The sequence below is a fragment of the Leucoraja erinacea genome, chromosome 17 (assembly GCF_028641065.1).
Source record: "Leucoraja erinacea ecotype New England chromosome 17, Leri_hhj_1, whole genome shotgun sequence".
Lineage (NCBI taxonomy): Eukaryota > Metazoa > Chordata > Chondrichthyes > Rajiformes > Rajidae > Leucoraja > Leucoraja erinaceus.
In genome coordinates this window covers 10185201-10211352 of record NC_073393.1, presented here as the reverse complement: position 1 = coordinate 10211352, position 26152 = coordinate 10185201, and the positions used below count along the sequence as shown (strand labels likewise).

At 43.4% G+C, this 26152-nt stretch overlaps 1 protein-coding gene across 3 annotated transcripts in view; it reads right to left on the bottom strand.

Annotated features, from left to right (window-relative positions):
- The window catches only part of ripor1 (RHO family interacting cell polarization regulator 1), a 210349-nt gene that overhangs the window by 43080 nt on the left and 141117 nt on the right, over positions 1-26152 (bottom strand). For all 3 annotated transcript variants that reach the window (XM_055648471.1, XM_055648470.1, XM_055648472.1), the window contains exons 3-8: positions 23973-24125; positions 19232-19310; positions 18201-18224; positions 16341-16394; positions 8364-8513; positions 6582-6645 (exon numbers count right to left, since the gene is read on the bottom strand). In XM_055648471.1, coding sequence (XP_055504446.1) covers positions 6582-6645; positions 8364-8513; positions 16341-16394; positions 18201-18224; positions 19232-19310; positions 23973-24125 — 524 coding nt within the window. The remainder of the gene's footprint in view (positions 1-6581; positions 6646-8363; positions 8514-16340; positions 16395-18200; positions 18225-19231; positions 19311-23972; positions 24126-26152) is intronic.

The window sequence follows — 26152 nt, the reverse complement described above, 5'->3', positions numbered from 1 at the left end:
TCTTATCCTAGACAAACTTTCCCAAAGGCTTGCTACCACGTTTTAACTTAAAAAAAAAGAATAAATGTAACAAAAGTAAATTACAATCCACAGACAACAAGAACCAAACTCAGTGATGGCACAAAAACACAACTGTCCAGAAAAAGACAATTCAGACACTAAGTTGTCTGAAGGGGGAGTCTGAAGAAGGGTCTCGACCCAAAATGTCCATGTTCTCAGACTTGCTGAGTTTCTCCAGCACTTTGTGTCCTTTTGTGTATGAATCGGCATCTGCAGTTCTTTGTTTACCCATTCAGCAATAACTTGATTGTAAAATCTCTGCCCCCCCCCCCCCCCCCCACCACAACCCCCGTGCATCATTTAATTGTCCACATTTGGTGACCATGTTTGCCCCTGCTGAGGCTGTTAGTCTCCACACTCCTCCCTCCCTCCCTCCCACCACTTCTTTAAGGTGCTGATTAAAGCATCAGTCCGACTGTCTGCCTTGTAGGACCAGCTGTCTCATGTTTTGGTTTCATTTCTGTACTATGAAGGATCTTGAGATATTTTAGCTGTTTCGTGCACTGCAGACTGGAAGCAGTCGGTGTTGAAGAACCCACATTTTCTTAGTATTTCAGAAGCAGTGACTGATTGTCAGTTGGTTGAACAAACCGGTCCATTGTAAAACAAATAGGCAGAGCAAGGCCACACACAAACTGGAAGAACAGCGCTGCATATTCTGTTTGGATAGCCTATGACCCAATGGCATGAACTTTGAATTCACCAATTTCAAGTAACAGCAGCCTTGCCCAACTTTCATCCCCATTCCCTCCCTCCTGCAACAGTGCACACACAGTTCTCCCACCATCCTAGTCACTCCACTCCTTTCCCCTCCTCTGTATTCTCATCTCTCATCCCCGAGTCCCGTATTTCACATTTATTCCCTCTTTCCCCTCCCGTCCCATTCCACCAATATCCCTCCCTCTAGATTTACTATTTCAATCATCCCCTTTCTTCAGTTTAGTTTAGTTTAGAGACACAGCACAGAAACAGGCCCTTCAGCTCACCAAGTCCGCACCGACCAGCGACATTAGCACTATCCCACACACACTAGGGACAATTTACACTTATACCAGGCCAATTAACCTACAAACCTGAACGTCTTTGGAGTGCGGGAGGAAACCGAAGATCTCGGAGAAGACCCACGCAGGTCACGGGGAGAACGTACAAATCCGTACAGACAGCACCCATAGACAGGATCGAACCCGGGTCTCCGGCGCTGCAAGAGCTGTAAGGCAGCAACTCCCCATTTGACTCCATTATCTGACTCCATTTTGTCTCCCTTTCACCTCCAGCCTTTGTCACTTACTCCACCCATCTGCCAATCACCCCCTCCTCTCAGCTCTATCCACCTATCACTTGCCTGACCTGGTCCCACCTCCAGCTCTCTCTCCCTCCTAGTCCATCTGTCTGAAGAAGGATCCCGACCAGAATCCACTTCACCAGATGCTGCCTGACCCACGTTTGCGGATGATATAAATGTATTTTGTTCAGGGAATGATATAAAAAGACCTAGTGAAAACAGCAGAAAGAGAATTGATAGCGCTAAAAAAAAGGTTTGATGTTAATAAATTATCCCTAAATGAAAATAAAACAAAATTTATGATGTTTGGTGGTGACAGGGTTCATTGTGAATTTAAATGGAGTTGAAATTGAAAGAGTATATCAAACAAAATTCCTGGGAGTGATTATAGATCATAAACTTTGTTGGAAGTCACATATTGAATACATCAAATGGAAATTATCTAAATCCATTGCTATTCTTTACAAAACAAAGGATCTGTTGAATAAGGAGTGTTTGTATATATTGTGTTGCTCGCATATAATGCCATATATGTCATATTGTGTTGAAGCTTGGGGAAATGTATATAAAACAAATATAGACCCTATAATTAAACTCCAGAAAAGAGCTATTAGTATAATACATAAAGCTTCTTACCGTGAAACTACAAATCCATTATTCATAAAGTCCGGTACCTTAAAATTTTTGGATATTGTGCATGTAAAGACATTAGAAATACTTTTCCGAGTTAGGAATAAAACAATTTTAAATTAAGAGAAGGACATTATAATTTAAGAGGGTTGTGTATTTTTTTGAAACACGTAAAGTGAGAACCAATGTAAAATATAGATGTGTCTCAGTTTTGGGAGTCAAATTATGGAACGGGCTTAGCGATGAGTTGAAATTTTGTAGCTCTGTCGAGTTTCAAAAAAGCCTTAAAATGTAAAATAATTAAGGATTATAATGTAAAATGATTAAAATGTAAAATAAATAAAGATTACAATTTAGAGTATTTTTTTTTCTTTCCTTTGGAATGCTGATATTCTGGGTTATCTTATCTTCCGGATTTTATAGGATAGGCAAAAAATAAGCTTTGTGGCTTCAGCCTATTCCTTTTTCGGTCATTGATTATGTGAACGTTGCGTGAAATGGATACAGTGTTGGTTCATATTCACACAGATTGTAAAGTTCTGTTCTTTTTAATGTATGACCGAAATAAACTGTTCTTTTAAATTATATAGCACCCAAAACATACCAAGATACTTGAGTTGTTGCCTTACAGCACAAGAGGTTCAATCCTGACTATGGGTGCTGTCTGCACGGAATTTGTATGTTCTCCCCGTGACCTACCTGGGTTTTCTCTGGGTGTGTGTAGTACAGTGTTAGTGTATGGGAATTGCTGGTCGGAACAGACTCGGTGGGCTGAAGGGCCTGTTTCTGCGCTGTATCTCCAAACTAAACTAAACGACTGGATCAAACCCAGCACCCAACCTTATCATCCACTCCTGAAAAACTCCAAGGTATTTCACAGGAGTTTCATCAAACAAAATAAATTTGGTACTGAGCCAAATAAGATTTCTGGATAGATGATTAAAGGCTTGGAACATTGTGCATGAACAGAGAGAAATGCAGTTGGGGAGATTTTGAGAGAGGACTTCGGAGTCGAGGCTCAGGTTGCTAACGGCAGTGCCACCAGTAGCAGTAATTAAAATCTGGGATGTTTAGGGGACCAGAACGAACATGTACAGGCATCACAATGAGTTCTAGTGCTCAAAGAGATTACACACAATTATGGGGGCGCCTTGAACTGTAAAATCATACTGTTGTTTACTAGCGAGCAAATATAATCATCAAGCACTGGGTAAATAGGAATTATTGAGAGGTAGAGTTTTCAATTACATCAGAGAGTATGAGAGAAACCAGGATAAGGAGTTCATTGCGAAAGCCTAGATGAGAGGTAACAATGAACTTTGGTCTTTGACCTTCCCAATAGTTCAACAGAGGAAAAGTTTCTCACCCAGTCCGGGAAGCTGAACAAAGAGTCGGACAATTCATACATCATTCAGGATTCAACAGAGCTCATAAGCGAGCAAACGACGTGGTGTTGGGATCACTGCATGTCGTTCAATCCAGTCCTGGTATCGCCCACATTTAACCGGGACTTGGCCTCTTCTGTCACATTTAATTCCACCCCCAGTCCCCCACAGCCCCTTGATTATAACCATTGCTGATACAAATGTGAAAGAGCGATTACAGTAAATCCAGGAAATCAGGATTTTCAGTTTAAGTTGGAAAGACTGCAGAGAAGATTTACGTGGATGTTGCCAGGACTCGAGGGCCTGAGCTGCAGGGAGAGGTTGAACAGGCTGGGACTTTATTCCAGGAGGATGAAGGGTGATCTTACATAGGTATATAAGATCACGAGAGGAATTGATAGGGTAGGTGCAGTCTTTTACCCAGAGTAGGGGAACAAGAACCAAAGGACATAAGTTTAAGGTGAAGTGGGGGGCGGTTAATAGGAACCCATGGGACAGCTTTTTTTTTTACACAAAGAGCTTCCAGAGGAGATAGTTGAGGCAGATTCAATCACAACTTTAAAAAAAAACCATTTGGATAGGTACATGGATAGGATAGGTTTAGAAGGGTGTAGGCCAAACGCAGGCAGGTGGGACTTGTATAGATGGGGCTTGTTGGTTGGTGTTGGCAAGTTAGGCCAAAGGGCCCGTTTCCACGTTGTAGGACTCTAAAATCTAAAATCATCCTCACATCTACACAGCAGCAAATGTGTATGCAATTTTACTGAAGTGTTCCTCTTTAGAGTTTCTTTTCTTTGTAAACAATGAAGTTTTTGATGTACACAGCAAGGTTGCTCACTGCAGCTCTCTCTCCTGACGCAAGCTTCCCTTCTCTTCACATCCCTTCTGAATGTGTCAGCCACACAGCAATAAAAGAAACCGACTGTCTGCATTATTCATTTTGTACGATAATCCTTAATTACCGACGTTTTCTAACCACAGCTCCAGATTATAATGCAGTTTTTCCCCCCGTTGCCTGGCAACCCTGAGGCAGCATGGTGGTGCTGATTCCATCCTGACGTTGTACAAAGTGTCTTGATGAGGTCATCTACCTCCTCCACTCTATTCATCAGCAGGAGCTGTAATAGTAGGTGGCTACCGCCTGGACTGGGGATCATGACAGATCCCTGGATGCAACGACACGATGCACTCTGTGACGCGTCGGGTGACAATTCTGTCAACATGTTGGACGACGATAGAAGCCAACAGCGAGCTACAACGTGTGACACACGAGCGAATGAACCGCCTGGACTAAGAATCACCGAGCAGTTTAGAGATTTAGTTTAGAGATAGTCGGGTGGCACGGTGGTGCAGCGGTAGAGTTGCTGCCTTACACCGCCAGAGACCTGGGGTCCATCCTGACTCCGGGTGCTGTCTGCAGCCGACCAACCTCCCTTCCATTGACTCCAGGTACACTCCATGCTGCCTCGGCAAGGCCAGCAGCATAATCATGGACAGGTCATACCCCCCCCGATCACTCCCTCTTTCCCCTCTCCCATCAGGTAAGTAGTACAGAAGTGTGATTCACGGACAGTTTCTTCCCAGATGTTATCAGGCAACTGAACCATCCTACCAATAACTAGAGAACGGTCCGGAGCTACTATCTACCTCATTGAAGGCCCTCGGACAATCTTTGATTGGACTTTACTGGACATTATCTTGCACTAAACTTGTATCTGTATACAGTGGATGGCTCGAATGTATTATCATGTATAGACTTTCCACTGACTGGTTGGCACACAACAAAAAACGTTTCACTGTACCTCGGTACACGTGACAATAAACAAAATGAATCTTCTGCCACATGTAAGCAGCCAGGATGAATTGAGCACGGCAATCCCACATTCACTACGAGACCGTCTGATTTACATCTCAATGATCAGGACTAGAAATAGAGCCTCACAGCCTCAGAATTAAAGGGCGTTCTTTTGGAAAGGAGATGAGGAGGGATTTCTTCAGTCAGGGGGTGGTGAATCTGTGGAATTCTTTGCCACAGAAGGCTGTGGAGGCCAAGTCAGTGGATATATTTAAGGCAGAGATACATAGATTAATGATTAGTACAGGTGTCAGAGGTTATGAGGGAGAGATAGAATGTGGTTATGAGGGAGATATAGATCAGCTATGATTGAATGGCAGAGTACAATTGATGGGCCGAATGGCCTAATTCTGCTCCTATCACTTATGATCAGGTGTCCCGCACATACACCTGGGAAGGAACGGACAATTTTAAATGAACATTTCCGAGCAGGTACGTTTTTACTGTACTCGAAGACAACTGAAAATAAGCACCTTCGGGTCACTGAAGATTATGTACACCAATCGGTGAAGAAACCTAAGTAAGGCCAAATGAATTTGCACAAAACAGAAGGCCAGATTCAAAGCACAATGACTGCACTTTTGCACAGGAAGGAAGGTGTGAAAGGGAGTAAAATAAACAGGAAATTATTTGTTGCTTCTCCAAACCCTTTTGGCAAGGACTGGCAGACAGCATTCAATTAGCGACCTGCTTTGCTCAGCGAGATGCTGGCGTGTTGCTCTGCCGGCTGCGGTCAGCACTGCTGCTGCTTGCCATACAAGCCACCGATCCTTCTCTCCACTGCTGCTCTTTGCACAAATACAAAGCCCTCATTCAGTGTTGCAATCTCAGCCCGGTCAAAACTGATATTGTTCAGTAAAGTCAAATCCGGGACACCATGCAGCCAACTGTGGATGAGACAGAGACCTCCTGTACACTTACGTCAGCAACAGAGTATTCATTCCCAGGACACAATAAGAGCTGCATTACAATGAACGGCTATTAGTTCATAATCCTGCATTCAGTGCTGTAATTACTAATCACTTGAAGTGGATCAGAACCAAGCGAGAGTAAATACATTCTCTGCACAAGCAGATAGTCCATTACGTAAATTACATGAATTTAGAAACATTTACACTGTAACCTGCCTCATCATTATCTCATCTAGCTATTACATATGACACAGCCTGAAAGCATAATGCAGACACTCCTGTACGGCTGTGTCAAATGTAGCAGTTAGATGAGACAATGATCGCACAACATAATGGCATATTCTTACAGAGGACAAGAAGTGTACAAAGGCAAGGAGTTATCAACACAGCAGATCGACATAAAGCAGATAGACATCTTTTTAAAAAAAGCAATCGGTTTTTGTCAGGGCGTTACCCACCTTTCATTTTGACATGGAATTCTCCTAATTGGTTTTCCAAGTCGCTCTCCATCGTACACATACTCTGAATGAAAGAAAAAAATCTTTAGGACCATGCTGCACATGTTTATTTTTGAAGACAAAGCAGAGATAATACTTAAGATATCATAACGCTGAAGGAGAATAGTTATAGAAACAAAGACCATTCCAGCTGCTTTGATTCATGCGGGTGTCAGAGGTTATGGAGAGAAGGCATGAGACTGGGGTTAGGATGGAGAGATAGATCAGCCATGATTGGATGGTGGAGTAGACTTGATGGGCTGAATGGCCCCATTCTGCTCCTATCACTTATGACCTTGTGCATGGCGAGGTTCACTACACGTGGTAAATCTTGTTCAGTCATTCAGCACTCTGGTTCACATCAGTTAAGCACATATACAGTGAAGTTCTCTGTGGGAAAGTGCAGTTTGGCCGCACTTATCCCAACCTAATCATTCTTCCCAACCATAGAGGCCAGAGTGAGTGGGCGCCTGATGACAGACACTAGTTTATTGAGCAGATTGCTTAGAATAATAGACATGGGATGTTTCTGTCATCCCTCACCATCAATGCAGTGCTGTGGACAGAGATAAGGCCAGGCTCCAGAATACAATGACACCAGCCTCCGCCCTGTGGCAGGACTCACAAACTCAGAGACACTTTGCACTCTAGTGAGGTGCAGACATAATCAAGCTGATAATCGGACAGTGGAGAGCATTGTACTATTAAAGCCGGAGTCTTTCTGGCAGCAAGCTCAACTCTGGCGACTAGTTAAGGGAGGGATTGTGAGACCAGGCACTACACTGTAAGAGAGAGTAGCTGAGATCTCCCAATGACCTGGCCTAAATGAATAACTAAACATTTCATTAGTTTTAAATGATTTGCTGTAAGCAATTTTCCGTCATGCTTCTGACATTACAACAGTGATACTTCAAAAATTATTTGTATGGACCATTCTAAAAATATAATACTTTATAATGCAGATTCTTCTTGACAAATGCATAGAAGCTCCACAAATGATTCAGAATATACCCATTAAATTTGAATCGTTAATACACAATGCAAACACCAGAAAAGACAAAAATAAATCATCCCTCATCTTGATGGTAGAAGAATTGATTCATGAATGGAACGGCACAGTGGCACAGCAATTGAGTTGCTGTCTTAGATCGCCTGAAACCTGGGTTCAATCCTGACTACGGGTGCTGTCTGTACAGAGTTTGTACGTTCTCCCCATGACCTGCGTGGGTTTTCTCCGGGAAGCTCCAGTTTCCTCCCACACTCCAAACACTTACAGATTTGTAGGCTAATTGACTGGGAATTGACTGGGAATTAGAGTGTGTGGGAATTGCTGGTCGGCACAGACTTGATGGGCTGAACGGCCCGTTTCCGCGCTGTATCCCTAAACTAAAAATACCAACGTGCAAAAATGAAAGAACACCCAGATGGTTTCATGAATGTGGATCAGAGGTCAACTTAAATTCAGGAAACAAATTTAGATAAAAACAATTTCCATTTCCACAATACAGGCTCAATGAACAAGTCTTATTTTTTTTTGCCATAGCGGTTTCTACACTCTAGCAAATGCAGGGTTGAATCGGGGACCGTCCAGATCCTCAAGATAAACACATTCAATGTTTTACTCAGAGCATGAAGGAAACTTTAACAAACTACTATCGTACTTCCGTTCCCAAGATTCGGTACAGGGTTTGGAATGGGAATCCTTTAGTTACATAATAACATTCCTCCCGTTCCTGGATTTACCTCTGTGTATTCTTTGTAGCCTTTGTTCGCTTCAGCCAAGCTCTCCCTTGCCTCTTTGCTGGTTTGCGATGTGGTGTAGGCCCGCACCATGTTGTTGGCTCCATCCCGCAACCTTCGTTGAATGCAGTAAGATTCATACAGTTCATCAATCTGCAAGTGAAAAAAAAATAATCAGAATGCCAGTGCGACAAGATCAGACCATATTAAGCTGATGCTGTACAGTGTTGGCACAGGTAATTGAGATGGCAGATGAGGGTCAGAACTGGAGACAGAATGAATGACTCGAACTCAATACTTCTTCAGAAGCTACACAGCTGAAGCATTCCATTGACAATTACCAGTGGGGCACATCAAGCAGAGAAGTCAGCACAGGATGAGGTTTACACAAAATGCTGGAGTAACTCAGCTGGACAGGCAGGACACCCAGGATATAAAGAATGGGTGACGTTTCGGATCAAGACCCTTCTGCAGTCTGAAGAAGGGTCTCGACCCGAAACGGCACCCATTCCTTCTCTCCAGAGATGTTGCCTGTCCCGCTGAGTTAGGAAACCTGAACGGAAACCTCTGGAGACTTTGCACTCCACCCAAGGTTTCCGTGTGGTTCCCGGAGGTTGCAGGTGGTTGCAGGTAGTGGAAGCAGGTAGGGAGACTGACAGGATCCTCCGGGAACCACACGGAAACCTTGGGTGGGGCACAAAGTCTCCAGAGGTTTCCGTTCAGGTTTCCTAAGTGGGACAGGTGCATAACTCCAGCATTTTGTGTCTATCCTCGGTGTAAACCTGCAACTGCAGTTCCTTCCTACACATAGGCTGAGGTTCATCTCTCAACAAAGAGATGCGACAGACAGTGGTATCTATATTTATAAGGAAATTTCAAACAGTCATCTAAATTCACCATCTTTTTTTGCTGTGATATTTAATTTTAAACATCTGCCTTTTTAAATTGCCGCATGGCCTATTTTGATATTTTCTGCAAAGAAAAGCTTGGCTCAGAACTCTGGCTGTGTGAGGGATAATACTGACATGGACTTAGATGGTGCGTTTCGACGTTCCAACTTGTAAATATTTCTATTTCTGCACTTGGGCTCAGTTTGAAACGCAGAGAACCACACATTCCCATGCGAGCCAGATTGGAGCGATTTAAAATTGCATTGGCAAAAAGTGTCCAGAAGAAAAGAAAATAGCAATAGGAAGTCAGGAAGACATTAATAAACATCAGCAAGTCGGCAGTAGTGCTCTGAATGCTAATAGTCCCTTGCTCTGTTCTCTGCCCAACTCATGCATTATTATGCAACACAATAGACTGCAGATACTGGGATCTTGAGCAAAGAAACAAACCTCTGGAGGAACTCGGAGTTTTCAGCGGACCAGCTGTACACCTCCAGCAGTTTGCTTTGAGCATTATTTAATGCTGACCTGTACAGCCACATCATTAGCTCATGATAACATTAGATTAGTTTAGAGATACAGCACAGAAACAGGCCCTTCAGCCCACTGAGTCCATGCCGATCAGCGATCCCAGCACACTAATGGTATCCTACACGTACTAGGGAGAATTTACATACATCCAGCACATGTAGTCAGGATCAAACCCGGATCTCTGGTGCTGTAAGGCAGCAACTCTACAGCTGCGCCACTGTGCCGACATACTTAGTTCAGAATTGCTTCACTTAAAGGATAGCTTCATACCCTCAGACTGATGGAAATAATTCCTCCAAAATAATTGAATATTCCCTTCCTTACACCAACACAGCAGGGCTCACACTACCTTCATGTTCAAAGCACATCATTCCTTTATGCTTTTGAATTCTCCTTGATAAAGGTTTTGAGATAACCTCACAGCTACAAGTGTTCAAGCTGGTGTGACACAAGCTGCATCTGGAGTGGGGAGGAGAGTGTGGGGCTTAGCGACAGATCACAGTGGGTCTTTCTATGCCGTTAATGGGTAATTAGTGCAGAATGATAGAGCCACCTGAGTTCTCTTCCGCTGTTGAAAGTACAGCTTCGACTCAAATCATCGTCAGCACTGCGAGATCACCCATTAGTCATTGTAGGGGGAAGCTGCCTCTCCAGCACAATGCACATACATTCACGGGGTCGGATATCCTGAACCTACTTCATCCATGGGATAAGCATTATCTGCTAAAATAAATACTCCTTTCATGCCTTTGAGCATGTGACCAAAATTCTAACGTCACTTCAGTGACTGAATATATTCAAATGGGTGATGTAAAGCATCTCGTATTTCCCCCACCGACATATGATTTTCTTAATTAATCCATGAGATCTTTTTTTCCCCAACACAAAAACTTAGCAAAGTATACAAAGTAGGAATGTGATATTCACGGATCAAGGAATCCCAGCTGTTGGAATTTGCTCAACAGGGTATTTTAAGCAATGACATAATAATGAGATACTGAGGCTGACAAAGTCAAAGCGGGAAGACTGAACAAACTCCGAGATTGTTGCAATGCAAGCGTGGAATTATTAAGCAATACAAAACATTGTAATTCCAGACTTTTGATGCAGATTAAGAGTAAATCATTTGGAGATTTACTTAGCTGCTTTTTCCGGTTGAAATTATTTGAGATTGTAGCCACAAACAAGTTATTCATCGTCCAAATGTCTAAATTTTGCATGCATCAGGTAATTTGAATAGATACATAATGCAGCAGACAATTAAAGATCCGAGCCAGACACCCTCTACAATCACTTCCTCCAAGTAGCAAACACATACGGGTCCACCACCGATTCTCCTGCATCCTTGGTTCCAGAGCCTTTCTGGATGATCCGCTTTGCCGGACCATCAGAGGTCATGGTCTCCGAGAGGAGTCCAACGGTACGGGAACGGTTCGCCTATGCCGCCGAGGGATCAAGATACCGGCTCGCAAAGTCGGCCTTTGAATTCGACCTACGGGAACGGATCTACCGGCTCCGGCAGGGCCGAGTTCCAGAGCTTCGACCTGCTGATCGGCCGCGGAAGTCCCGAGAAGGTCGCGATCGGCCACCTCACCCGGCCTAGGCGCTACATTACTGGGGGGGATTGTCCAAATTAAAGGTGGTGTTGGACTACCAGTGGCCGGATAAATCGGTGCTGGACCTCTAGTTGTAGAAGAAAATCACAGCATTTGCTTCTGATTAATTTCTACATATGATAATCTAGCACTGGGTTTGGGGACAAAAGGAACTGCAGATGCTGGAACCTTTAGCCAAACACAAAGTGCTGTAGTAATTCAGTGGTCAGGCAGCATCCATGGAAGGAATGGACGTTTCGGGTCGGGTAGTGTTTGGGAGCTGAAGCAGGGTGCACTGTGAAAACAGGAGTTGCACAACACTGCCTCAAGAACTTCTTTACAGGTTTGTATACACTTCCCCCGAGTATTTGCAGGGTGATTAGTTCCAGAGAAATAACCATTGGTAAGCCGATTATAAAAATGACATATTTATAAGTGTCTGCACAGACGTCTGATTTTAAGGACATCCAGTCATTACAGAAACATTTCAGAGCATAAATTAAGTGATTTCCATGACAGCAAGCGTATATGCAACTACATCAGCAGCAGTACTTCAAAACAAGTGCCAAAAAAGGAGGTCGCAATGATCCAAGGTCAAAAAAAATTTATTTTATTACTCAAACAGTTGCGGAAATCTAGGAACTTATGAAATCATTTTTGAAGGGGGGTAAAATAGTAAGAATGATTGACATGGAAATTTGGACACATAACACATTTATTTTTCCTATGTACGAATCAATGTTTTTTTCTTTTGATTAATTGCGACCACTTTAAGGTTAAATTGGGCCACTATGGAAATTGCACCAGACACTTCGAGACATGAATATAACATGCAATATTTAACACGGTTTTGCATGGATGCTCATCAAATGATGTCAGTTCCCATGACAAGGTCATTCGTACACGCTGTTCTATAGTGGGACACTTTCAGAACCAACACATCTTAATCATAGAAACAAGGAAATGCAGATAGATGTAGTGCTGGAGTAACTCAGCGGGACAGGCAGCATCTCTGGAGAGAAGGAATGGGTGACGTTTCGGGTCAAGACCCTTCATCAGAGAGGGAGTCGGGGAAGAGGGAAACGAGAAAACAATGAAAGTGTAAGGAACTGCAGATGCTGATTTACACCGACTGCACCAGGACTTTACACCTTTGATTTCTGAATCTTCTCCCCATTTAGAAAGTAGTCTTGGCCTTTATTCCGTCTACCAGTGTGTTTGACCAAACACGTTATATTCTATTTGTAAAAATCAAGGGCGAGGTGTTTAATTGTAATATGACAACGAAACAATGAAATTCTTAGTTCCAGCAGCATAACAAAGCTGTAAACACAATACACGTGGATACTATATAATAAACAAAAAAATTATAAAATTGATAACGCCAATACGTGCAAAAAGGAAACCCAAAATTAGTGGAACCAAAGGCGGTTTATAGATTATAGTTGTGGTTAGTGTTGTGTAGTGTTCAAGAGCTTGATGGTTGTTGGGAAGAAACTATTGGTCACAAAAAGTTTAGTTAAGTTTAGTGATACAGCGTGGAAACAGGCCATTCGGCCCACCGAGTCCGGGCTGAACATCGATCACCTGTACACTGGTTTTGTCCTACACACCAGGGACAATTTACAGAAGCCAATTAACCTATAAAACGGCACATCTTCTGGAATGTGGGAGGAAACTGGAAAACCCAAGTGGTCACAGGGAAAAGTGCAAATTCCGTAGAGACAGCAACCATGGTCAGGATGGAACCCGGGTCTGTGGCGATGTAAAGCAGCAACTCTACCGCTGTGCCACCGTGCCGCATGCTAGGGCTTCAGTAAAAATTATAAATTATCCCTTCTTCTTCTTGCGTATGGCGTGCACAGCCTAAAGTTGTAGGACAACTTGTTCTATTTGATCTTATTTGATTGTGCACGCCAGGTTGATTGCATTCGTCGAAACAGGGCGGACCACATGAAGGTTGCAATCTCCCATCCCAAATTATCCCTTGTGTGTAGGATAGTCTTGGTGTACGGGGAGATCGCTGGTCAGAGCGGACTCGGTGGGCCGGAGGGCCTGTTTCTGCACTCTATCTCTAAGCGAAGCAAAGAAGTATTTTTAACAATACAGAAGCAATTGAATAGAAAGCTCTTGCAGAAAAGCTAGTGCTGCAGAGCAAAGATTCTTGGCTCATCAGGAAATTTGTACATGCTTGAAGCAACTAAAGACGTACTCAAATACTGTGTTGAACATCAGATAGTTGAAAATTGTTTGACAGGGTAAATGGTCTTTGGTTTGGAAGCGTTTAGATCTCCAGCTGCAAACTATTAAATCTGTAACCATCCACTTCAAAGGTCAACTGCGTGACACTGTTGCATGGTTGTGGTTCAAGTGCAGGATTCACCTTTCCCTTTCCCCTCCCTCCTAAGGTCATGTGATAGGAGCAGAATTAGGCCATTCAGCCCATCAAATCTACTCCGCCATACAACCATGGCTGATTTATCTCTCCCTCCTAACCTCATACGCCTGCCTTCTTCCATTAACTCCTGACACAACTACTGATCAAGAATCTATATCTCTGCCTTAAAAATATCCACTGACTCGGCCTCCACAGCCTTCTGTGGCAAAGAATTCCATAGGTTCACCACCCTTTGAGTGAAGAAATTCCTCCTCATCTCCTTCCTAAAGGAACGTCCTTTAATTCTGAGACTATGAGCTCTAGAGTCGAGACTCTCCCACTAGTGGAAACATCCTCTCCACATCCAATTTATCCAAGCCTTTAATTATTCAGTATTTCAATGAGGTCTCCCCTCATTCTTCTAAACTCCAGCGAGTACAGGCCTAGTGTCGTCAAACGCTCATCATATGTTAATCCACTCATTCTTGGGATCATTCTTGTAAACCTCCTCTGGTGGAGAAGGTTTCCTCAGATAGGGTGCCCAAAATTGCTGACAATACTCCAAATGTGGCCTGACCAGCGCCATATAGAACCTCAACAAGACATCCGTTTTTGTATTCTAGCCCTCTTGAAATAAATGTGACCATTGCGTTAGCCCTCACTCGCTCCCCTTCCCTCCTTTGCTCCCCTCCCCTCCCTCGCAAGTAGATTCCGCCGTTCAATCACGGCCGATCTATCTTTCCCTCTCAACCCAATTCTTTTGCCTTTTCCCCATGACCCCTGATACCCTGACTAAATCGCCTCAACAAAACATTTCATTCGTGCTACATTAAATATCAGTGTAATTATGTCATCTAAACTATTTTAACCAGTGGCTTCCCCTGATGTGCCCAAACATCACACACTTCTCCTGTTCGTTACCACATCCTGTCGCATGGACTTTACCAATTGGTTCTTCTCTGCATCAGACAAAAAAACACATTTAACTTATTTTTTTGCAATCCAGCGTTTAATCTTGCCATCGTGGCCACAATATCACACACTGCATGTGATCACATAAAAACCGACTGCACATGATCAGATACATGCGATGATTCATCAACTGTACAATGAGAGACAGCACAACGCAATTAGGTCATTACAATCTAGCACAGAATTATACCGCAGGCATACTGTTATCAGCACTCTCCGGAAGATAGGATCTGTCACCAAGATGGGAATGTAACTGATATCATGGTAAATATTAACAGAAGCAGCGCAGGAGGCTGAGTGGTGATCATATAGCGGTGTACAAAACCATGAGGGGAATTAATAAGGCAAAAGCACAGAGTATTTTACCAATAGTAGGGGGATCAAGAACCAGAGGACACAGGTTTAAGATGAGACGGAAACCGGAGACAAAATGTTTTCACTCAGAGGGTGGTGAGAAAATGGAATAAGCCACCAGAGAAGGTAGTTGAGGCAGGCATAATAACAACGTACACCATTTAAAAGATACTTGGACAGGTAATGGATGGATAGGAACGGTTTATTGGGACTTGGACCAAATGCAGGCAAATCGGACAAGCTTAGATGGGGCATCATGGTTGGACTGAAGGGCCTGTTTCTATGCTGTATGGAACTGAAGGGCCTGTTTCTATGCTGTACGACTCTATGGCACCACGGGCCAGACAGTACATAGAACATAGAAAAATACAGCACAGGAACAGAACCCTTCGGCCCACAATGTCGGTGCCAAACATGGTGCAAAGTTAAATTAAACTGCTACATGTGGACCATACCCTTCCATTCCTTACGCCTATCCATGCGCCTATCTAAAAGCCTCTTGAATGTCACTATTATATTCACACCCAAGCAACCCCTGGCAGTGGGTGCCAGGCACCGACCAGGCTCGGCGTTAAAAACTTGCCTGCACATTTCCTTTGATTTTTTTCTTTTGTTGCCTTAAATCTAAATCGGTTTAAAGATCACAAAGCAGTGTTACAAGTTTCAACGGCCGCTGCACTATCTGTAACCTCACGGAGCAGACACAGACAAGCAGCCTATCGAGGAGAGTACGTATGGGCAAGCACCTAAACTCAAAACAGGTGGATGCTTTGATATGCGTATGATGAAAGCTTGCGTGAGAACACTAGTCAAAACACACACATTTCAAGACCACCACAAGATCCGGCTCCTCTCACTTTGTGCCATCATCAAGGATTCACAGAAAGGTTTACAGTCATATCAAGATCACAAGCTGACACGGAAAATTATGAAAACACCTCCACCCACAACATTCTACCTTGTCGCACTTTACTCAAGGCAAAACTCTCAGGTCGACACAGAGTGCTGGACGAGCTCAACGGGCCAGGCAGCATCTCTGGAGAACATGGAGAGGTGACGTTTCAGGTCGGCACCCTTCATCAGACTGTCTGCCTGACTTGCTGAGTTACTCCAGCACTTTGTATCTATCGTTGGTATGAACCAGCACCTGCAGTTCCTTCTTATCACAACATTCTCAGGTGTTGGTTTCAAGTGCAAAACACACAGTGTAAAGGAAATACAAGAATGTATTTGTTGGATGTCTTGTCCTGTACTTTCTTACCTTACTGACATGAAATTCCAACCGACGGACAAACCTTTCAATCGACTTGATTTGCTGCCGGGGAGGAAGAGGAGGATAAAAGAAAAAAGACAAAATTAAACTTAATAAATTGGCAAGTCTTTTTACTACCAGCACAATGAACAGGTTGGGAATGTTGTTACGTTTTGATCAGAGCACTATTTCAATCACCATCACACCAATTCATCCAGTTCACTCAGAACACAAAATCCGAGATCCAGCCATTCGTTAAATACAAGCAGCTTTACACAAAATAGAGTAGCAACAAGGAAATGCAGATGCTGGTTAATACGCAAAAGGACACAAAGTGCTACAGTAACTCAGCAGGTCAGGCAGCATCTCCGGAGAACCGAGAACAACTCTTATGTGCGGCAGTGGTGCAGCAGTAGAGCTGCTGATTAACGGCGCCTGACACCCAGGTTGAATCCTGACCTCGGGTGCTGCTTGTGTGGAGTTTGCATGTTCTCCCTGTGTGACCTTTAGTGGTGAAGTGGTAGAGCTGCTGCCTCACAGCGCCAGAGACTCGGGTTTGATCCTGATTACAGGTACTGTCTGTGCAGAGTTTGTATGTTCTCTGTGACCACTTGGGGTTTTCCCCGGGTGCTCCGGTTTCCTCCCACATTCCAAAGATTGTGGGAGGAAACCCACAATTGGTGTGAAGGTGTGTACATTAAATGGCTTCAGCAAAAAGCAGGATGCGAAAGTGGGATAACATGGAACTAGTGTGCGGGTGATCAATAATCAGCGTGGACTTTGCGGGGTGAAGGGCGTGTTTCTACACCTGTACTTCTATACTAAACCAGATAACTCATGCACGTCATGAATGTCCAGATGTGCTGCTTGTGCAACGTATTCATTTACAAATGACAAGTTGGAGTTACCATTGTAGGAGGCTGTTCCAAGGGCACGTTTGCCAAATGTGACAACCCTACTCAAACAGGGACAATTGGGCTGAAGACACAAGAGACGGCAGATGCTGGAATGTTGCTGGTCCAGCCATCTGAGCAGGTTGGTAGTTGGTCACAAGCAAAGGATGTGTTAATTGGGAACTATTAGACAGAACAAGGTGCTACAAGTTCAGTAGTAAGAAGATGTGCTAGCGAGAATGAAAGGTATTTGGAATTAGTCCTGATATTTGGGAAGGTCCGGTAAATGACAAAATAAGTGGCAGCATTGGGGGCAGCATGGTGGCACAGCAGCAGAGATGCTGCCTAATAGCGCCAGAGACCCGGGTTCGATCTCGACTACGGCTGCTGTCTGTATGGAGCTTGTACGTTCTCCCCATGACCTACGTGGGTTTTCTCCGAGTGCTCCAGTTTCCTCCCACACTCCAAAGACATACAGGTTTGTAGGTTAATTGGCTTTGGTAAAGTTGTAAATGGTACTCAAGGATACCGAGTTGGATGATCAGCCATGATCATATTGAATGGCGGTGCAGGCTCGAAGGGCCGAATGGCCTACTCCTGCACCTATTTTCTATGTTTCTATGTCCTTGGTGTGAATGGGATAGTGTGAATGTGCAAGGATTGCTGGTCGGCACAGACACGGTGGGCCGAAGGGCATGTTACAGCACTGTATCTCTAATTTAAACATTGGCACCAGTATGGCTTCAAAATATCGGCTCAAAGTTGGAAGAGAAAAGGAGGAAACAGGCAACTTCCAAACCATCCATTTTAATACACTTGCTTCTGAACATGCAGGCAAAGCTGCAGATCCTACAGATGTCAGACGGGACTCGTTAATCAGACCAGACGCTGCAAGGCACCTGTGCCTCAGCCTGCAACCTCGACACATGAAAGGATGTGTCGGCAATCAAGTTCGTAAAATACTGCAAGTTCTTACCTTGTCAAGGTCATATAGAAATCCCTGCAACAATAAAACACAAGAGTTACAATGTGTACTGTGCAATTAACCATAGTAAAACTGCCAACATGCAAATAAATACAGCACATCCCGGATACAAGGGAAACAAGACACCATAACTCTTTTCTCTGCTCAAGTGAACATAAATACAGCAGGCAAATTTCAACCTTAATTTACTTGCAATCAGTTGACATTGCCTTAAAAGTCAAAATGAAACTGATACAAGTGTTTATGTATCGCACAATGGGCAGAATTAACCGCTAGGATAAATGGAACCGTGACTGAAAACAAAACCAGAAACCAGTAAACATGTTAAGACAACCCCCATGCCAAGCACCAAAATGAACACAAAAACAAAATAACAGAAGAAAGTCTTCCTAAATTTCTTAAGAACCCAGAGCGAAAAGCACAATAGAACACATGCCAGAGGGTGAAGCTTAATTTTAGCAAATTTGGGATCCCGTATCCTTCTATACAATTAATTAACAGAAAATGCCAATTAACATAGAAAGATTTTTCAATGACAATGCACTGATGATTTTTCTAATCTTTAACAAGTCATCAAGCAATTCAACTGACAATGTTAGGTGAAAGGGGTAAAGTTTAAAGGAGATGTATGAGGCGATTTGTTCAATGCAGTGGGTGGTGGGTGCCTGGAATTCGCTGCCAGAGGTGGTGGAAGCAGATATGATAGTGGTGTTCAAAGTGCTTTTAGAAAGGCACTTGGATATGGAAGGTTTAGAGGGAAGTGGGTCGTGTGCAGGCAGATGAACATAAAAATATAGAAAATAGGTGCAGGAATAGGCCATTCGGCCTTTCCAGCCAGCACCGCCATTCAATGTGATCATGGCTGATCATCCAAAATCAGTACCCCATTTCTGCTTTCCCATCTAAGATTAGTTTATCTTGGCAGTATGTTCAGCACAGACATCGTGGGCCGAAGGGCCTGTTCCTGTGCTATGTTCTAACCTTCAACCAATTTCAGATGTAATTTGAGCAACAATCCTTACCAGTCTGGAATTCCTTTTCATATCTTTGAGCTGAGCAGTTAAATTGTCCAGTTCCAACTGATGAACTTGCAAGTATGCGCTGTGGGTATACAAGAAACAACAGTTACTTACAGCCAAGATTCAAGAATCAGGAGATTTTATTGCCATCAGAACCAAATGGGAAAGACATAATCTTAGCACTGCATTAACAAACTAAAGTGTCTCGAAATTGTTCCTCTGTGTAAATCACCATCAGCTATCATATTTTACAGGTCAAATAAAATGTACTTGAGCTGATACTTGCTGATCATGTATCTGTCCACTGCAAATAGCTCGATTGTAATCATGCATTATCTTTCCACTGGCTGGTTAGCAGGCAAAAAAAAAGCTTAATTGTACCTCAGTACACGTGACAATAAACTTAACTGAACTGAATTTATTCTCTACTCCCCCAGCTTTATTGTTAATCCTCGACATCTGCCAGGTGATGCAAAACAAAACTTGCTGTTCATATTCAGCGGGTCAGGAACCTGTTTATGAAAAGGTTCCATTGCACTGAAACCCAGTTGTGGGATTGATTTGGGTTATCAAGTACCTATGTAATAAAGCAAATGTCAATACCACTAAATTGTGGGGGAATTCCAAAAGCACAATAAATCCACTGTAGCTTGTGCATTTCCTCCTCCACCATTACCGCTAACAGCTGTAGAAAAGAAAAAGTGTCTCGACCCAAAACGTCCCCCATTCCTTCTCTCCAGTGATGCTGTCTGTCCCACTGAGTTACTCCATCATTTTGTGCCTATCTTCAAAAAGCAAACACACCTGCTTTTGCTTTGTCTTGAATAAAAATATTTCAACATTTGAGTATCTGCATTTCTCACAAGTCAATTCATCAAAGAATTCATTCTAAAAGCAGACCTCTTATCTGATGGGAAAATATTGAGTAACAAGTGTTCACACAATGGTTTAGCTCTTGAGTTATGGAGACCATCTTGGAGCAAATAATTAAGATCATGGAAAGATTAAGCACGGAAACAACTGCATGTACGGCAATCATCAACAACTATGCCAATATGCCAATCCTAGTTGGGCACAGTGCCGCAGCTGATAGAGCTGCTGCCTCTCAGCATCAGAGAACCAGGTTCGATCCTGACCTCGGGTCATGGCTGCGTGGTTTACACATTCTCCTTGTGACAACATAGGTTTCCTTCTGGTGCTCTGGTTTCCACATACATCCCAAATTTGTCGATTAATTGGTCTTTGTAAATTGCCCCCAGAGCAAGAGTGCAAAAGTGAGATGATATTCCTTTTCCTATTTATTTTCTCCAGAGATGCTGCCTGAACTGTCGAGTTGCTCCAGCATTTTGTGCCTATCTTTGGTGTAAATCAGCATTGGCAGTTCTTTCCTACGCATAATATAGAACTTGTGTAGATGGGTGATCAATGATCAGTGCGGATTTGGTGGGCCGAAGGCTAATTTCCATGTCGTATCTCTAAACTCAATTATATTAATCCCATTTTAATTCTCCCCATATTCCCTCACTCACCTATAGACCAGGGGTGATTTACAGCAGCCAATTTACAAAGCAATCCGCACATCTTTGCCATGTGGGAGGAGACCGCAGCAGGAGGAAGAAGCAATACATTCAGACAGAGAACATGCAAACTCCACACAGGCAGCACCAGATGTCAGATTGATCTCTGGCACCGAGGGGCAGTGGCTCTACCAACTGCACGACTGTGTTGCCCAGAGTAGAATGATGGAGGACACAGGAATCAAAATCAATTTACAGCTGAGCTCGTACCTGAATCTTTATAAAGTACTGGGCTCCTACGTGACACAACAGAAAATAGTGCGAATAGTTCAATGTTTCAGGTTATAAATCACAACATTGCAAGTCGCTCGAAGCCATGGACAAAACAAATTTAATAAACTTCAACTCAAGGCAGTGCATGGATCAATATTCTTTTCAGCCAGGATAAGACTAGTCATGTGTCCCTCATATCTATTACAAATAAAAAAAGGAACTAAAGTGTCCAAATCAATCATTTTGCAACCTTCCAGCCTCATACTAGCATTCCATTGTGACCTTTCATTAGAAAGCACTCTGACATATAATCTTAAGGCAAGGAATGACTGCACTTCATCAATTCAAATTCCTGAAAAATACGGACTGTAGCTCAACTAACTTTCCAGAGATCAAATAGAAACAAATAATTAATGCAAGCTGAAGAATATCACAGATTACAAACACATCAACATTCATGTGGAAAACCTATTTCTAGGTGTGTCACCACATAAGTGTACTCTGTTACAATTAGCACAAGTCACTGACATGTACAGCCTCAAAGCTTCACGGTCTCACATTGACTGGAGGCACAAGAAACTGCAGTTGCAGGAATTTTGAGCAAAGAACAAAAAGTGCTGGAGTAACTCAGCGGGTTAGGTTGCATCTGTGGAGAGAATGGATAGACCACAATTCAGGTCGGGAACATTTTTCAGACTGATGAAGTGTTCTGACCCGACAGATCGTCTGTCCATTCCCTCCACAGATGCTGCCTGACCTGGTGATTTCTTCCAGTATTTATTTTTTTTTTTAATTCATGGTGTCCAAACAATAGGATTTTCTCAGTTATTTCAATTCGTCAGGAATCTTCAAGCTGAAATTTTACCGCAGTTTCCCTGTCCACAATTGTTACCTAACCTGTTGAATGTTCCCTGTATCTCCATTGTTATCTCAGCAGGGAACAAAGGAAAATTTCAGGGTTGAATCCTCAAAATCGTGGTATTTAGCATTTTTAATGCCATTCAATTGAATGGTGAAGGCAGATCAGTTTCCTCTCTAGTTATTGTATTCAGATCACCTGAGAAAAAGAAGTGGCGCTCCATGTGAATACACAAAGTGTAATTAAAGGCGGGTGGCTACTTCTGCAAATACTGAATGGATAGATCTCAAACTTTAGCAAATATTTAAGGTTAAGCTCGTGGAAGTACTGTAACCACTAATTAAGTGGAATTAAATATCCAGGCCCTCACAAAGGATGTTTACAGATAACCTCTGTAGACAAGAGGGTGAATGTTCGCGTGGGATTTTCTCATCAATCAACCTGTAATTAGATTCCTCAGTTGTTGGCACTTCATTTATTTTACGCAAATCGTAAAGTGCTAGAGGAAGTTGGTGGGTCAGACAGCATCTGGGGACGGAACGTTTAGTTTAGAGCAGGGAAACAGGCCCTTCGGCCCACCAAGTCTGCGCTGACCAGCATTCCCCGCACACTAACACTATCCTAAACACACTAGGGACAATTTACAATTTTGCCAAGCCCGTTAGTCTACAAATCTGTACGTCTTAGAAGTTTTGGAGGAAACCAGAGCTCTGAGACAAAACCCACACAGGTCATGGGGAGTACGTACAAACTCCGTACAGACAGCACACGTAGACAGGATCGAACCCAGGTCTCTGGCGCTGCAAGGCAGCGACTTTACCGCTGCACCACCGTACCGCACAAATGGACAGATGACGTTATGGTTGAGGATCCTTCTCATTGTGTACCTTGTTTACAAACCTGTTGTGCTGCTGCAAGTAAGAATTTAATTGTTCCGTTTCGATACATATAACAATAAAGCAAGCTTGACTGATTGTAGCGGGGTGGGGGCTGGGGGGGGGGCTGGGGGGGGGAGAGCTGGAAAAGAGAGCGGGGCCGGACAAATCTTGGCAAGTGATAGGTGGATATAGCGGATGGATGAAGTAAGTGACAAAGGTTAGGGGCGAAAAGGAGAAAAAAAAGTGTTGGGTAGGCAGGAGAGGAGGTGCGACCTGATCTGAAACATCGCCTATCCATGTTTCTCCAGAGATGCTGCATGACCGCTGAGTTACTCCAGCACTTTGTGTCTTCTTCTAAGCTGACTGGGGAGGGTAGATTTGGGAGATGGTGGGAGAAATGGGAGCGCACCGGACTTAGCGTGGGGGGCACATTACTTGACGTTGAAGAATTCAACATTCGTGCCATTGGGTTGTTTTACAAAAGTACTCAGTGGCAATTGTTCAAAATGGTTCCAAGCGGCCTCAGAAATGGCGATCGTTAAGCAATTACCTGACACGTTGAGATTCAACACAAACTACAGCTCATTATTTGCCACTGACCTTCACTTACATCCAAACTGTACGTGCATTGGTTGTTCAAGGTTGTTTACCAATTGTCAGCAAGTTACATGAGCAAGGGTGGGCGATACGACTTGTTGACATGGTAACTTGGTTAATAATTGGAAACCTGGTTCTTGTGGGGGTGAGAAAATGAGTACAAGGAATTTTGAAAATGAACTCAGCAAATATTTTGCCATGTCCAATTTCCAACGACGGTATTGAATGCGCAACATTTAAAAAAAAATGCAGCACAGTGGCGTAGCAGTAGAGTTGCTGCCTGACAATGAAAATCTTACTTGCAGCAGCACAACTGGTGTGGATGTGTGGGAAGGAACTGCAGATGCTGGTTTAAACCGAATATAGACACAAAAAGCTGGAATAATTCAGCGGGTTAGACAGCATCTCTGGAGAAAAGGAATAGGTGACGTTTCGGATTTAGCACCTTCTTCAGATATGTATATCCATGTAAAGTTCTCTTCACTGATCAGAAATGAACCTCTGATGAATGAAACCAGCAGCGTTTTTATAAAAGTCCCGCAGGTCCCAAAAATAACATGTTAGTATCGTCATATTCCTTCCACCCCCGCCCCCCCCCCCCCACAGTGAGAACTCCTTACTTTAGCCCCTTTTTCAAGGCTTCATACACCTCATCCAACCGCTCAGGCTGAGGGTACTTGGGAGGCAGTGATTTGTGAGAAATGTTGAACATCTTGCCGGCTCGAGAGGGGGATCTCCGCTGTGTGGTTGGTGTGCTGAACACCTTCAGCTTTCTGCAAGACAGAGGGTCATAACATCAATGAACACGATCAGAAGCCTTTACAAGCACAACGACAACAACAAAAATTAACGCAAAGTTTGGAAATTCTTTCAGCGCAAGAAACATGGCGACTCTTTGTGTACTGCTTACGTGGTCGGCTGTATGATTTTACCGGATTGTATGCAAAACAAAAAAAATTCACTGTACCTATGTATAGCAGCTGACAATAGAGTATCATAGAATTGAATCATTCAACACCAGACTGATTACTCTGGAATTGCCACTCTCATTGCTCGACCCGTTGTACTTGTGCATGGCCTGATTGTATTCATCTGTAGTATTATCTGATTTAATTGTTTTGCACACAAACAAAAGCTTTTCACTGTATCGGTGCACGTGTCAATAATAAACCAATACTAAGACTTCAAAAAGTTACATGAAGGAAGGAACTGCAGATGCTGGTTTAAACCGAAGATAAACACAAAAAGCTGGAGTAACGCAAAAGTTATTACGGTTTTACGTTTTCTGTTGAATCACATAATAATAAAACATGAGGAGTGTAACTTTGAAAGGTATGATTTTGTTAGAGTGATGGTAACCATGAAGATCAGACGTTGCGTACTTTGTAATTAGCAAAAATGCTGTTGAGCCGCAAGAAACTCAGATGTGGGAGCAGCCGTGTAGGAAACGACAAGTTGAGACCTTGGTCTGAACGGTTTGTAAGTAATGTAAACGGCAGCACAGGAGTGTACACCTGCTTATCCAGTCAATGTATTCCCTCCCCCTTCCACCAGCCATTGCTTCCCCCGACTTCACATTTCACACCTCTGCAATCCTTCTCTCACACTTTCTTTGTCAGTTCATCTCTGCCCTTTGTTCAATCTGCCATCTGCCAATGAAACCCCCTCCTCACCTGCATCTATCCCAACCACTTGTCAACGAGACCACAAAGTGCTGGAGTAACTCCGTGGTTCAGGCAGCATCTCTGGAGAACATGGATAAGTGATGTTTATTATACTTCACATCTTTCATATGACTCACTGAGTTACTTCAGCATTGTGTGGCAGCAACTCTACCGCTATGCCACCGTGACGCCTTTCCTAATAGCTGTGTACATCTTATATAAATTAGTCACATTTCATAAGTCTGTCAGAAGAGACTGATTTCCCTCGTACTGCGCTGCCCACTCACAAACCACACAACTCTAAAGAAAACGGCCATTGTATTTTGCAGGTATTTGAGCCGCCTAATACAAGAACTCACGGAGCCAGCTAACCATTCCCACCAGTTATGCATGTCAACCTGCCTGCACACTGAGGGTTTAATTGTGATTGTTGCATGATAAAATTAAATGCCTGTAATATAAATGGATGCTTGCAGTTTCTAGTTCACTTTTCAAACAATCATTCAAGGAAACCAAAAATCCCTACGAGACCAGCAAACTATTTTTATTCCTGCCCAACCCTTCCTGATGGAGTCATACAGTGTAAACAGGGACGACAGGCCAACTTGCCCACGCCGACCAACATGCCTCATCCACATAGTCCCACCTGCCTGCATTTGGCCCCTATGCTTATAAACCAATTCTGTCCATGTACCTGTCTAAATGTTTCTTAAATGTTGCAACAATACCTATCCCAACTACCTCCTCTGGCAGCTTATTGCATTCACACGCACCCCCATTGTGTAAAAAAGTTACCTCTCAGGTTCCTATTAAATCTCACCCTCCCACCCCCTCACTTTAAACCTATGCCCTCTGATTCTCGATTCCCCTACTCTGGGCATAAGACTGTGTGCATTTGCCCGATCTATTCCTCTATGATTTTGTACACCTCTGTAAGATCACCCCTCATGCCCCTGCCCTCCAATGAATAAAGTCCTGGCCTGTTCAATCTCCCCCGAGAACTTAGGCCCCCCCCCGCCTCGCTGATGTCTTGTATAACGGTAACATGACCTCCCAACTTCTATACTCAGTACCTGTAGGAAGGAACTGCAAATGCTTTAAATCGAAGATGCTGGAGTAACTCAGCGGGACAAGCA